The 14,824-nt window shown below is 46.6% G+C and overlaps 1 protein-coding gene across 3 annotated transcripts in view; it reads left to right on the top strand.

Moving 5' to 3' along the window:
* The window catches only part of LOC105471414 (ADAM metallopeptidase domain 12), a 398,606-nt gene that overhangs the window by 335,775 nt on the left and 48,007 nt on the right, over positions 1-14,824 (top strand). For all 3 annotated transcript variants that reach the window (XR_011607578.1, XM_071068931.1, XM_071068932.1), the window contains exons 15-16: positions 12,928-13,036; positions 13,146-13,344. Coding sequence is in view for 2 of the 3 variants with exons in the window: in XM_071068931.1 (XP_070925032.1) it covers positions 12,928-13,036; positions 13,146-13,344 (308 nt within the window). In the remaining variant the exon portion in view is untranslated. The remainder of the gene's footprint in view (positions 1-12,927; positions 13,037-13,145; positions 13,345-14,824) is intronic.

Consider the following 14,824-nt stretch of genomic DNA (forward strand, 5'->3'; position numbering starts at 1 on the left):
TTCCGACGCTCCTCAGCACTCAAGGATGCCTGCGGGCAGGTGGGATGGGGGGGGCTGCAGTTCCTGGACCCTTAGCGCTTCATCCTTGGACCCTGAGCAGCCCTCAGTCCTGGCATCATTGCCTGCTGGGCCTTGGGGCCCCCTAGGCAAAGCAGGGGGCAGGAGCAGTGGGAGACACCCTGTTGCAATGACAAGAACTAAGCCAGGACTCGCTATACACATTGAATGGTGTTTCAGCTTGACATGGTTTAGTGACTTCAGGCACCATTTAGCAAAGTGAGGTCACTTTGGGACTGCGGCTACTGCTGCAGGCCAGATCTTCATGGCTTCATGCATCCCTAGTGCCATCCCCTTCCCAGCCTTTCTCCAGAATCAGCAGTCTCCTTTTCTTGAGTTACAAGGGCCGTGATGACGTTCCTTTCCAAAAAGCATTTTGTGGCCAGAGCACACACAGCACTTGGAGCTTTGGGAGTGAAATATGTTCCTTAATGCCCTGCCATTTTCGAACAGCTGGCCCCGTTTCCAGAGTGAGGTCAGATGGAACTCGACAGTGCTGTCTGAGCCACCCCCAGTGTGTGACTCAGCTGGCTGTGTGCCTCTGATTCATGGTGACCAAGGCTGGTATTTATTATCTCATCAAACTAGTCCTTTTGCAGCTGCCTGACCAGAGAGAGAACCAGACAGGCAGACAGACTGACAACCTGACCCACAGACTGGTCAGCTGCCTGACCAGAGAGAGAACCAGACAGGCAGGCACACTGACAACCTGACCCACAGACTGAGCTTTTCAAAAGCAAGAGCAATAGGAAGTTACCTGCGTGGGCTCTCATCATCCCTACGATGGAGTGGGAGGCTGGAGGTCTGAGTACCCGGGTAGCCACATCCTCTTCCTAAGGAGGGGGCTTCCCTGGGAACTCCTGGCTTAGCTCTGCTCTCTCCCATCCACTCTCCCTGGTAACTAGGAGGCCTTTGCTGGGGTGGTGGTGGGTGTGGCCACTGCACACAGCATGGAACATCCATGGCGTCAGGACTATTGGTAACAAACGTGTTTTGGTGAAGAGGCTTTACCTTGGAGGAGATGGCTCAGTGTTCCTGGAAGCCATAACACAGAGACCAGGCTTGGGGAGCCACCTTGGACTTGTGACTTTCTGGGTTTTGGTCAGTCCTGCCCACCGCTTCTCAGTTCTTCAGATCATTATACAGACTTCGTCAGGAGAGCAGAGAGCAGGGAAAGCCCTTGATGCCAGGGAGCTCTTAGAATGGGCCTTTGACCACCTCCTTCAGGAGTGCAGTATGCTCCTTCCTCCCCTTGTCAGTGTTTCCACCTGGTTTCCAGTTTACAGGCCCTGTGTGAGTTTCCCATGGCTGCTCTAACAAATTAGCACAAACTTAATGGCTTACAAATGCTTCATCTTACAGTTCTAGAGGTCAGAAATCCTGAAATTAAGATAACTGGCAAGGCAGCATTACTTTGGGAGGCTCTGGGGAGCATCCGTTTCCTTGCCTTTCCCAACTTTTAGAGGCCACTTGCATTTCTTGGCTCATGGCCCCTTCCTCCATCTTCAAGGCTAACAGCACAGCATCTGCAAATCTCTGTCTCTCTCTGACTTCTGCTTCTATAGTCATATCCCTTTCCCTGACACTGACTCTCCTGCCTTCCTCTCATGAGGGCCCCTGTGATTCTATCAGGCTTACTCAGATTGTCCAGGGTGATCTTCCCACCTCAAGATCCTAAAAGTAATCACATCTTCGAAGTCCCTTTTGCCATGTCAGATAACATGTGCATAGGTTTTAGATAAGGATGTGGGCGTTTTGGGAGAGCCACAAGCATTGAACAGACCACTTACTAGCAAGGGACCTTCTGCAAATTGCTCAACCTTGTTGTGCCTCATCTGTAAAATGAGGATAGTGATCTACCTACCCCAAGGGTCTGTTGTCCTCTAACATAGCCTATGATCTATTCCATGTAATATATGTGGTTCTATGCTAGATGCAGAGCTCCTAGTAAATCTAAACTCTGTAAATAAGACGAAGCTGCACTCCCAGGAAGCTTAGACTAGTGAGCAAGATACTCAAATCCTTGGGGTCTGTAAAACGGGCTATAAGAGGGTCATAGGCCAGATATGTTGGGGTGGAGGAAATCAGCCAGCTCAGAGGCTTTGAAGACAAGGTTGCCATGGAATCGTGGTTTGCCAGGGGTGGAAGAAGAGGGATATTTCCGGTATACAGAACAGCACAGCTCAGGGCACACAGGGACAGTGGGGCCAACCAGGGCAAGTTCCGGTAGTTCTGTGTGTGTAGAGCTTGGGCTATGACTTGGAGAGCAGAGATCCTCATCTGCCACACCATTCTCTCATTTGTCAAGTATTTGTTGACGTCCTGTTCTGTGTAAGATGCTGACTCAAGAGCCCTGACTCTGCCAGAGTGACACACTTCCCACAGTCCCTGCGCACTCCTGCCTGGATCTGGAGGGGAGCGCGGATGTGAAGCCATCACAATATCCTCCCGGGAGGCATGGATCCCAGACAAACGCAGTCCTGGGAGCGGAGGTGACTTCCTCAGCCAGGCCCGTGGCCAGCCAGATATACCATTGAGAACATTTCAATGCTTTGTTACAGTGGTTGGTTTGAATTAGCTTTTCGTGATTCAGAAAGGAAAACTTATTGTCAAGTTTGCATTTGCAGTATTTCCCCGCCCAGGAGCAAATGCTTCAGGATCTGGATCACGTATGCACTGGGGTCATCGTAGGCCTCCTGGGAAACGCAGTAACTCAGAGCTCCAGGAGCCCTTGAGTCCTTGAATCCTTGCCCCACCGGCCCTTGACATTTGCACCCTAGTGACCTGGCTGAATTGCTGAGTTGTCCAGAATTCTCCAGTTATATTCAGGATGTCCGTTACTCACCGTCCAGATCTGGCGACCCAAACACTAACTGGATGAAGCCCTTCCTTCCAAATAACGATTCCCTTTTGAAATGGGCTTTTCTCAATCTGGCATTCTATTTCAATAAAATAATCCTGCTTCCAAATCTTTCTACAAATAAAGCAATAGAAAATTCAAAACACATGCCTGCAACTTCTAACTGGCAAAGGAATACACTTTGAGAATGCCTTTTGGGTTTTTTGTTCATTTATCTGTTGTTCTAATTGTTTTTGTTGTTGATAATGTACGTTCTCGTTGGCTAGGAGTATAATTTTTTTCTCACTGATTTTTGTCCCGCAAATCTTGTATCTCAAGACTTCCTATGTTGATTTCAAACACACAAATGTTATTCACAGTTCAAACTGTGTGGTTGGCGTTTAGCTCTCTTTGCCCGGTTTAGTCTTAGTATCTACAAAGATTTTCTGTCAATATGACATGACCTTTACTCCTTCTGAAATATAGCTGGATATGTTTATTTAGGTAGCAAATTTACTTTTACCAATGTTGTTTGTCAGAACCACTAGCATGGTTACAGAAAATATTCCTTGGCAATTAATCTTAGAGATAACTACACATCTGTAGTCACAAACAATTGGCATCAGAGAATTCCTGAAATGTGTTAGCTTTTTCTATTTTATCACTCACCAGAATCTAATGTCGTTTGATTTCTGCAGTGTGAGCTGGCCAGAGCATTTTTATGGGCTGGTGAATACTCAGTGTTTATCTGCAAAGCTGGTTTACATGAGCTTGGTTTATTGTGACCCACTTGGGGCAGTGCATTTATGAATCACCTACAACTCCTGTGGCCACAGATGGGAAAAAAAGATTTTTTTTTTGCCAGAAGTTGTATTGTTTAGAAGTCAGGAAAGTCTCCCTTTTGTCCTATCAAGCGAGAAAGAAATGATAAAATTTGTTCATTTGGACTTCATTTTCTGAAGAATACAAAGGTCCGTCTGAAGAAGAGAGATGGGAAGAACAATACAGTCTCCAGTTGTTTGTAAAAATGCCTTTGTCTGTGGATGTTAGTGGCAGGGGTCAGGGAAATCAGTGACAGAGGGAAGGAGGAGCTGATTTGACTGAACTGGAGAAGTATATTTGCATAATAGAGTCATTTTAAGTAAGATTAGATTGAGTAAATTGTGGGCTTAATTCAAGATGCCATCATTTCTCTTTCAAAAAAAAAACATAATGACATTGGGAACTTCCAAACTACAATTACAAATATAAGTTATAGCACTCTGAAGATAAAACTGGTAATTAAAATCCATCACTTTCTACATAATTATAAAATACAGTATGGTGTCAAAATTCCCTCTGAAAGCCTAAATTTTATCTTTTGATAATGGCAAAATTTCTAAGTGTTCCATTATTCAGGACTCAAAGGCTCTAACTGATGTAATATGGTAGTGATAAGAACACCATTGTCATTCTTTCTAAGAAATGTGAAATCTCTTGTCTTCACGAAGACAGACATTTTTTAAGGCAGCAGCTTCGAACCGAATCTGTACCTTTATAACATCTTACAAGTGGATAGAAGTCATTTGCACTTTTTGAATTACTGACCATTCTGTCTCTAAGACAAACGCCAGATGGCAGCTAACGCACAGAAGCCACGGGAAGCACTCTGCGGGCCCCTCCTCCGCCGTCCTGACTGGGATCAGCAGGTTCTGGACAGGCAGGGTGCGCAGAGAGTTGTCTGCGGGCTCCGTGCCTTTGAGCCTCTTGCCTTTAATGACGTTTTCTTTTAGTGCTGGAGCTGCATCTGCTCCCAAGGTCGGCACTCAGCCCCCTTCGGTTTCCCTGCTTGTACGTTTTCTTCCTGAACTTTGAAGGAATAACAGTTTACCTTTCCAGGAAGTAAAACGTCTGTCTTTTTATGACCTTACGTAAGATCCCACAGTAATACTTCATTTGATGTCAATGAATAAGTGGAAATCCAGAGTCAGAGAAAAGATAACCAGCAGACAGTGTTCATTTGCCCAGGCTGCTGTGTTTGCAGAACCACCGTTGACTTCCTCCGGGAAGGGCACTGGAGACATGATGTGCTTTCCCCAAATGGCTTTTTACTCACTCGTTCTTGGAACACATCTGCTCTGCGCTGGCCCGAGGCACCATCCCTGCCCACAGGCAGGAGCCCTGGGCCTCCCAGGAGGCAAAAGCAATGTGGTAAATAAAAGAGGAGGACAACCTTCGGAGGAGGGAAAGGAGGGCCAATCCTAGCCTCCATGGCAAAGCTGGGGGCAGAGGAGAGCCCTGAAGGACACAGGAGCCCTGGACCCTCATCCAGCTGACTCAGGCATCAAGTTCCAAGGAAGACGCTGACTCCTCTGGTTTTGGTCATGTGCCCAGCATTGACCTGATCATATAACCTGTGGGATGGACCGCTCAGATTCAAGGGTTCAAGCTTATGTGCATACCTCTGCCACTGGATAGGAAAGTTAGCTCCAATAAACCATGTAAAATGGATTTCCCATAAGGAAAATGTTCTTGTTCCTAGAAGAAGGGATATGGGAGAGGTGTTGAACAAAATAATAAACAACCCTGCGTCTCCTACCCCCACAATCCATGTTCACAAAGTGCTGTTGCTGCTCCAAGCTCCCAAAACAACCTCTTACCACACAGGTAGATTCCACCCTGGAGGGGTGTGGCCAGTATGTGGTTCTGGAAGGAGTTGTGCTGAATCACTCTGGCGACCACTAACTGGCAGCTCCCTGGCCCCAGGAAGTGGCCCAGAGCCCACGGTGCTACCATCCTACAACCTAACATCGGAATTCAGGGCAGCAGGGGCGTGTTGCAAACAGGACCAAGTTTTGGCCACTGTGTCCTTAGAAGTTTGGTTCATTTTAAATCCCTCGGCCTTTAAACATCCGTGTTCCTCATGGGAGATTTCTCATTACAGCCTGGAGACTCCAGGGCAAGGCACCCTAGCCAACTGGGTAAGAGTAAGCATTGTAAACAGGGCTCTGCTCCATCTTCCTCCCACCTTCCTGCAACCCTCACCGCCACTACCAAATTAAAGCAGCGGCAGTTTCAGAGGGCTGATAGAAGGACGCAAAAGATCACATCTGTTGGGGCTTCCCGTGAGTTATCATAGCCACTTTTCTTCATCCTCCAGAGAAGAGAATGAACAAAGTAGATGACAGGGGTTGGAGTATGCATTCAGACCTTTGATTCCATAGAGAAATGCATCTGTCCTATCATGTTTACATGGCTGATGAAATCATGGCCTGCCTCTCCTGCAAATGTGCGTTTTGTTTGCCATGTGGCAGTGAGCCGTATCATTGCTGTGCCCTGGGGACATCATGTCCTGGCCATATTTCAGCAGTAAAGCGTGACATGGCATCCCTCACTCCCTCATGTTTTGGGTGAAAGCTGAAATGAATGAAACTCTTAGAAGGTGACCGTTACTGCCTTCCTGGAGGTAGAGACAGAAGGTTAACCTTTAGAACCTCGCATCGTTCGAGCCACTGGATGAATTAATAGCAGAGTGGAGTCCGTTTTACTGGCCAAACTTCACTGAGATTTATTTCTTGAGGAACTACTTCCTCAGAGGTTTCCAAGTCATTCTACTCCAAATTTTTCATTTCTTTCCCTGAATCAGTATAGATGCAACAAAAAGCATACAAATATCTGCTGCCTGCCTCCATTGTCCCAGTTTTAAAGGGAAATCTCACTGCGCATGCTCGGGTGCCAGGGGTAGGCTGTGACCCAGGTCAGTTCAGCACCTGAGACATGAGCATGAGGTGGCTGGTGTCCTCACCTGTCAGGAGATGTTTTGGAAAAAGATTTGGTGGAGATGGAGTTGACACCACGAACAGGTGGATTACAGAAGAATATGTTGGTGGTTCTGAAGAGGTAAAGGATGGCAGGGACAGGAGTCTGTGGCCAAGTAGGGGGTTTCTAAGAGGAAGGCTGTACAGGATCAAGGCTGGATCATGAGTTTTGGCTTTAAACCCATGAGCCAAACCCAACTTTGCCGTTTACATTGTGATCTTCGGCAACTTGCTAAAATGCTGAGGCTAAGTGAAAAATCTCTGAAATGGGGAGAATGTAGACCTTACGGGGTGGTTATAAGGATCGAAGATGATACTGCGTGCTGTGTCCAGCACCATACTTTAATTACAAGTGGCCCACTGATGATCTAAAAGGTGTCGTTCAGTTAAAGTGTGTGTGTGTGTTAAGAGCAAAGAGGAATGACAGGAAAATGATCTTTGTTCCTAGGGTTGAGTGGCATAAAGAGAAGTCAGACTCAAGGCTTTTGCCCGGGGTTGCCTGCTGCCTCTTTCAACATGGCACTGGGTGCTGACTCAGGAGGAGTCTGGAGGCCCAGCCCAGGGCAGGCCAGGAGGGTTCCCAGAACCAGCTGGGATTTGGGGGCCGCAGGGAACCGCACACATTGAAAGGAGTAAAGGGATGGGTGCAGGGAAGTTGAAATCCTTGTGCTCGATGATCGTTCTGATTTATATGCAAAAGATGTGCAAAAACTATTAGGGTTTCAGATGAGATTCCCTTTCCTTCTCATTTCCTGAGGCATCTGGTTAGCCCACAGTCTCTACTAGGTCCCCTTAATGTGTAAGGGCCTGGGGACCATAAAATGTGAGGGAGATGGATATAAAGCCCCTACTGACGTGATCATGAATCATTACAGGTGTGGTAAGTGATACGAGCAGGGGCTGGTACAAGGAGTTCTCTTCTCCCCCACACACACCCCCAGCCCTAAAGTCCAGAAGCTACGCCTTCCCCACAGCCCAAGGTGGTCCTCATTATCATTTGGGTTTCCTAGGGGCCTGCCACATGCCAGGAGCTCTACACACTGACTCAACTCTACAGCACCTTTGAGTCAGGTCCTTGTCCCCATTTTACAGATGAGGGGACAGAGCCTCGAGAGCTTGTACAACAAGGCCTTTTGGACATTGAATGCCAGATCAGCCCGAGTTCCAAGCCTTTGTTCTTCCCACTCTGAAGCGTGGTCACTGAGTTTATCAATCAGACAGGAGGGGGCATTCTAAAAAGCCTGAAGACTGAGAGGCATTCTACATTCTTCTTAGATCCCATACATGCCCAGCTATAAAACAAGGCTTCCTCCTGAAAGTACCCAGCAAAAAGAATCACTGATCACTGACCTGTCACTCTCTCAGCCACACCTTTTGGATATCACAGAGCAGGTGGGAAGGAGCTTTGGCACTCATCATCCTGCATCCACGCAGGTTCATCAAGGCTGCCTGACAAAATCAGGTTTAAAAAAAGCATCTATCCCATGCTTAAATATTATTCTTCGGCTGTGACTTCATCCCATTTTGATTATTCTGGTAAGAAGCTTTTAAGGGTTCACTTTGATAAGCAATAGAGTGGGTGGTTTAGTTGTGGAGGTCATGAATATACACCCACTGGGCTAACAGAGAAAGTGCTCACTGTTGGAAGAATGGGTACTCGAACCTAGAAACAATACTTCCAGTGATAACAGAAGAAAAAATGTCAGCATCCTGAGAAAGCCGGAAGTGCAGGGAATGTGCCATGGAAAACAAGAAGACTGAGATCAGGCCGGGCATGGTGGCTCACGACTGTAATCCCAGCACTTTGGGAGGCTGAGGCAGGTGGATCACCCGAGGTCAGGAGTTCGAGACCACCTTGGCCAACATGGTGAAACCCCATCTCTACTAAAAATACAAAATATTAGTCAGGCGTGGTGGTGGGCACCTGTAATTCCAGCTAAATGAGAGGCTGAGGCAGGAGAATCACTTGAACCCGGGAGGCAGAGGTTGCAGTGAGCCGAGATCGTACCATTGCACTCCATCCTGGGCAACAAGAGCGAAACTCTGTCTCTAAATAAATAAATAAAAATAAAAAGACTGAGACCAAAGGAAATATAATCTCAGTAAAATTGTTCCACAATGTGGGGGAGTTTTTATAAGACAATCTAAATTAAAATGTGATTGTTTCTCATTATTGTTAATTGACAGCATATTAGAAGATGATGTTTGACTGTGTCGTCTGTGTTTGTAAAATTCACATATTCAAATTGGCCATAAGCCTTTCTGAGGGTTTGTCTTTGGGAGAATGGTGGCGCTCCTGAAATGCCAGGTGGCTCTCTGCTGGGGCGTGTACCATGCTTCTGCGTTACTGGTAAACAAGGCATTGCATCTTACACACACCTGGTTTTCTGAGCTGTGCCGCTCCACCAGCATTTGCGGCATTAAAATCATAAGCACACCCTGTATTAGTCTGTTCTCACACTGCTATAAATAAATAAATACCTGAGACTGCGTAATTTATAAAGAAAAGAGGTTTAATTGGTTCTTGGTTCTGCAGGCTTTATAGGAAGCAGAGTGGCTTCTGCTTCTGGGGAGGCCTCAGAAAGCTTACAGTCATGGCAGAAGGTGAAGGGGAAGCAGGCACACCACACGCCAGAGTGAGAGCAAGAGAGAGAAGGAAGAGGGAGGTGCCACACACTTTTAAACGACCAGATCTCAATGACTCACTATCCCAAGAACAGCACCAAGGGGATGGCGCTAAACCATTCAGGAGAAACTGCTCCCATGATCCAGTCACCTCCTACCAGGCCCTACCTCCAACACTGAGAATTATAATTCTCCATGAGACTTGGTGGGGACACAGATCTAAACCACATCACACTCTGACCCAGAAGGCTCAGTGTGTTTCGGCTTTGGATTCCCAAGTAGAGATCCAGTGTTTTCACTTCCAGAATGCTTTTATACTTGATTACACACTGTTTCCATGCCTTTGCTTGACTTCCTATCTTAACAATAGCCCTTTATCTGGTATTCGTGTATGAAGCTTCCCCTTTGCTTCGCCGGTACATTTGCAGTGTCTTCAGTCCCTGTTGATGTTGATCTCGCTCATCCTTTCTCTCTCCCCCTTCCTCTCTCCCCCTTCCTCTCTCTGTGTTTATCCTTCTGTACTCCTCAGTCCAACCTCATCTAACTCTCCTCCCAGGCTGCCGTTGAGCTGTTTGTGAGCTCACGTGTCTAAAACTGCTCAAAGTCTCTTTAGAGCTCCCTATAAGGAAAACAAATTTATCAACTGGCACATTTGAATTGCACCATGGTATATGTATTCTTTAAGTGGTCACAATTCCCAGGAAAGAAATTACTTTATAATAAAGGTAGCAGAAACTAGGACATCCGAATAGCATTGTGTGCAATGGCACAGTGATGTCAACTCCACCCACCCATTTCCTAGGAGCTAAGCAATCACTAGGAGCTGCTTGTATTTCCGAGTCCTGGTCTTATGAAGTAGGGAAAGAAGCAACAGAGCCATTTCCTGCCCCATTTTATTAGCGCTTCCATGAGCAGCTGCAGCACACCCCACAGCCACTGAACCTGCTGTTGCTTGGGCTGCAGGGCCAGGTCTTAATCTGCTCTCTACGCCTGAGACCCAGTGCAGGGTCCAGCACCTGTGAGGATGGAGCACAGGAGGGAACAGCACAGAAGCCCGGCTTCACCTTTAGATGATTCTGCCTTCAATACCTATGTGAATCTAAGCAATATATTTAACCTCTGATGTCCTCATTTTCTTGTCCATAAAATGGAATAATGAGACCTACCTTGTAGGATTAAATGGTAGGATTCGGCTCCTGATGTCTTCTCTAAGAGGACTTCTCTGACCAGCCTGCCTTTAAGAGCAACAGTCCCCCGAACCCTCCTACTCTGTTTCTACCTTCATAGCATTCCCTAACACTGGACTTTAGAGGAACATAAGCATTTGTTTTCTTTCTGTTTCTCCTTGCAATTTTCAGGTAAGCAGGAGGTTTGTCCAGTTTGGTCCCTGTTATACTAGCAATGTCTGGAAGATAGTAGGTGCTGAATAAATATGTGTGTCTGATTGAAGCCTACAACATGATGGCTGGCTGGCTGGCTGGCTGGACGGGTGGATGGATGGATGGATAAATGGATAGATGGGTAGATAAATGGATGATGGAAGGAAGTAGGAAGGGAAGGAAGGAGGAAAGAAGAGGGAAAGAAGGATGGATGGGAAGGAGATAGAGTTAGGCAAGTAACAAATACATAGGGTGTGTGCAAAAACACACAAACAACTGTTGCATTGTTCCTATTCTAGATGCCAGTTTTTCCAAACTACTTTGATCAATCAGATCCAAGTACTTTGATCAAAAGTGCCACCAAACAGGATGAAATTAAGTACAAAGTGCAGGTTCCACACTGAGGCTCGCCTTCCCCATCCTTCCCTGCTCAGACAGAGAGATGAAAGAGAAAAAGAGGGCAGAATGCGGACAAATCAGGTCCCTACTAGACAGGAGCTGAGTGTGTCGGTGGTGTCGTCCTACCGTGAGCTGAGTATGTCGGTGGTGTTATCCTGCTGTGGGCTGTGTCAGGGGTGTCATCCTACTGTGAGCTGAGTGTGTCGGTGGTGTCGTCCTACTGTGGGCTGAGTATGTCGGTGGTGTCGTCCTGCTGTTAGCTGAGTGTGTCGGTGGTGTCATCCTACTGTGAGCTGAGTATGTCGGTGGTGTCGTCCTACTGTGGGCTGAGTATGTTGGTGGTGTCATCCTACTGTGAGCTGAGTGTGTCGGTGGTGTCGTCCTACTGTGAGCTGAGTATGTCGGTGGTGTCATCCTGCTGTGGGCTGTGTCAGGGGTGTCATCCTGCTGTGGGCTGAGTGTGTCGGTGGTGTCATCCTGCTGTGGGCAAGGCAGATGTGGATCAGGTGGAAGGAAAGGGAATGCGATGGGAGGAGCTAGGAACCTCATCTTTTTCCATGATAGAGAACTGTGTCCAGTCTGGGGTAGTGCCCCTGAAAAAGGAGGTTGCGGAAGTTTCTCTAACGTGACTTATAAAAGAATGGGAAAAGGAGAGGTGTAAGGCTGGCTCATTGCAGAGGCTGAGCGCTGAGCACACTGCTCACTTCAAATGGTGCCAAGGTGGTGTGGCGTGTGTGTGTTTAATGAGATGATCATGTCTGCTAGTAGCTGATGAGGTATCAGGTGCAGGCTAAAGAAGGGGGATGTTTTCAGTAATAAGAACATCTTCTGTTCCCTGGGAGGAGGTATCTTAAATCCATTGTCACCTTGGAAGGCAAATAAAGTCTCCCCGCGGTAGGGAGCAGAGAAGGGCAGGAGGCAGAGTGGGGCTCTGCAGTGTCAGCGTCCTGGCCATCAGAAGCAACGTGAGATAAAGTGCCCAAACAGGACACCAACGAGGGAGAGAAAAAGGACCGCACCGCAGGGCATGGTTTGTTCTGAAGAATGTGACATGTTTTCTTGACTTGCTCAATAGTCTTCAACAGACATCACTATGCCCAGGAGTCCTCCAGAGCTTTGGCTACAAACCCTGATTATATGTGCTCTCTTTCCATGGCTGGAAGATGTGCTAAAAATGGCCATTTCTGAGCTCTCTGGTTGCCATGACCCTCTCTGCTGGGACCCGTCATGCTGTACCTAGGGATTACCAGGGTTTGTGACTCCATGGCCTCTGAGAGAAATCTCTGCCTTGCAAATAAAATAGAAGGTATTAATAGAAGGTAGGACTTGCTCTTACAGGGAGCTTTGTGGGACTAAAATTATTGCAGAAGGTATCTTCGTTGCTCCTTTGGAGCCTGCCCTGGCTTGCATTTTCTCACCGGAATTGTGTGGGATGTTGTTAAAGAGGGCAAGCTTCCCCTTCCCTGCAGCCAGCCAGCCAGCCACCTCCTTTTTGCCCTGGATCGGATCTCATCCCACAGCCAGGCCTCATTTCCTGAGAGGCCACACATGCCATGAGCCCAGAGAGCAGACCTAAGGAAGAGTAAGCATTGAAACATATGCTTTGCCATGTGCTGAGTCAAGAGAGGATGTGAGCTGTTGACACCCTTGGCTTCCCCTGGCCAGCTCCCACCATGAGTCAGGGCAGACGCTGGGTGTGATTGCTTCGAACATGTCTCCCCTTAACCATTTGAGAGGCCTAGAGCCATGCAACAAAACAAAACAAAACAAACAAACAAAAACATTAAAAACACCTGCAGGAGATGAAAATGCAGTTCTGCTTCTGTTTCAGGTGCTAAACCTGCCCCTGGGATCTGCTTTGAGAGAGTCAATTCTGCAGGTGATCCTTATGGCAACTGTGGCAAAGTCTCAAAGAGTTCCTTTGCCAAATGCGAGATGAGGTATGGAATCCAGACATCCTGGCAAAGTCTTTGCTCTGACCTTCCCACATTGCATAGGGTTGGTTCCAAACGGTTTCTCTTTGGGAATTGTTTGTTCTTACCCTTCCAGAGATGCTAAATGTGGAAAAATCCAGTGTCAAGGAGGTGCCAGCCGGCCAGTCATTGGTACCAATGCTGTTTCCATAGAAACAAACATCCCCCTGCAGGAAGGAGGCCGGATTCTGTGCCGGGGGACCCACGTGTACTTGGGCGATGACATGCCGGACCCTGGGCTTGTGCTTGCAGGCACAAAGTGTGCAGATGGAAAAGTAAGGCCCAAATGTTTGCTTGGATCATAAATGTAAGTCTGGAACAGGGCCCACTGAAAAACGGCCTGTGCAAGAACTGGGTTACAGCGTTTGTTTGTTTTCTTAAATCTACTTCTTCTCAGATGCACCTAGAAGAAAAAGTCAATAAATCCTAGATCCTGGTCTGACTATTAAAATGCAGAATGGGGAAAATGAAGCCTGTCTTCTTAGGCCTGGAGTGTTAATAAGTCATTTCTACACTCCAGGTGGCATGAGGACTTCTAGCCAGAAAATTACTTTGGAAAGAAATACAATCGCATATTCTATTGGTTTTGGATATGTGGCTTGGTTTTTAGCACAGAGTTCTTGGGGGCTTGTCCTCACCTGGACAGAAAGGGAAATCAGATGTATTTTTACAGACCCTGTAGAGAGAAGAATAGGAGAGGGAAAGCAGTGGGAAAAACTCAAAACCAGAAGGGAGTCCTTTCAGAGAACAGGGAGAAAGATACATGGAGATATTTTGAGGTTTAGAAATAAAGTGAAGCTTTTTTTTTTTTTTTTTGAAAAAAGAATTTGAAATTTTCATGCTCTGCCATACTGATTTTTTTCGCCAAACTTTCTCATCAGACTAAATGACAGCAAGCTAATACAATGTTTTAGGAAAAGGATGAAACAACGCCCACATGCTTTTTAGACTCCATATTCAACAGGATCTTGAAATCACTCACTAACATGAGGTCACACAGGGAAGAAAAGACAGAGGCAGAGACAGAATCCTGAGGACAAGTGTTGTCTCCACTCTCCTGTCTTTGCCCCCACACACCCTGAGCCACAAATGCTTTTTCCTTGAGAAATAGGATAGCATGTGAATCTTCTCATACATTCTGAATGTCTCCTTACCTACATTTGTTCGTATTCAAGCCCTGACAGTAAAATGACATCTGATTTTTTTAGGCTCAAATCATATTGTGCCTTTTAACTTTTAGATTTAGGGGTACATGTGCAGGTTTGTTATACAGGTAAACTTGTGTCATGGGGGCTTGTGGTACAGATTATTTCGTCACCAGATACTAAGCCTAGGAACCATTAGTTATTTTTCCTGATCCTCTCCCTCATTCACCCTCGACTCTCTGATAGGCCCAGTGTGTGTTGTTCCCCTCTATGTGTCTGTGTGTTCTCATCATTTAGCTCCTACTTATAAGTGAGAACATGTGGTAGTTGGTTTTCTGTTCCTGAATTAATTTGCTTAGGAAGATAGCCTCCAGCTCCATCCATGTTCCTGCAAAGGACATGATTTCATTCTTTTTTATGGCTGCATAGTATTCCATGGAGTATATGTACCATATTTTCTTTATCCATTCTATCATTGATGGACATTTAAGTTGAGTCCAAGTCTTTGCTATTGTGAATAGTGCTCCAATGAACGTATGAGTGCATGTGTCTTTATGACAGAATGATTTATATTTCTTTGGGTATTACCCAGTAATGGGTTGGCTGGGTC

The sequence above is a fragment of the Macaca nemestrina genome, chromosome 9, assembly GCF_043159975.1.
Source record: "Macaca nemestrina isolate mMacNem1 chromosome 9, mMacNem.hap1, whole genome shotgun sequence".
NCBI lineage: Eukaryota > Metazoa > Chordata > Mammalia > Primates > Cercopithecidae > Macaca > Macaca nemestrina.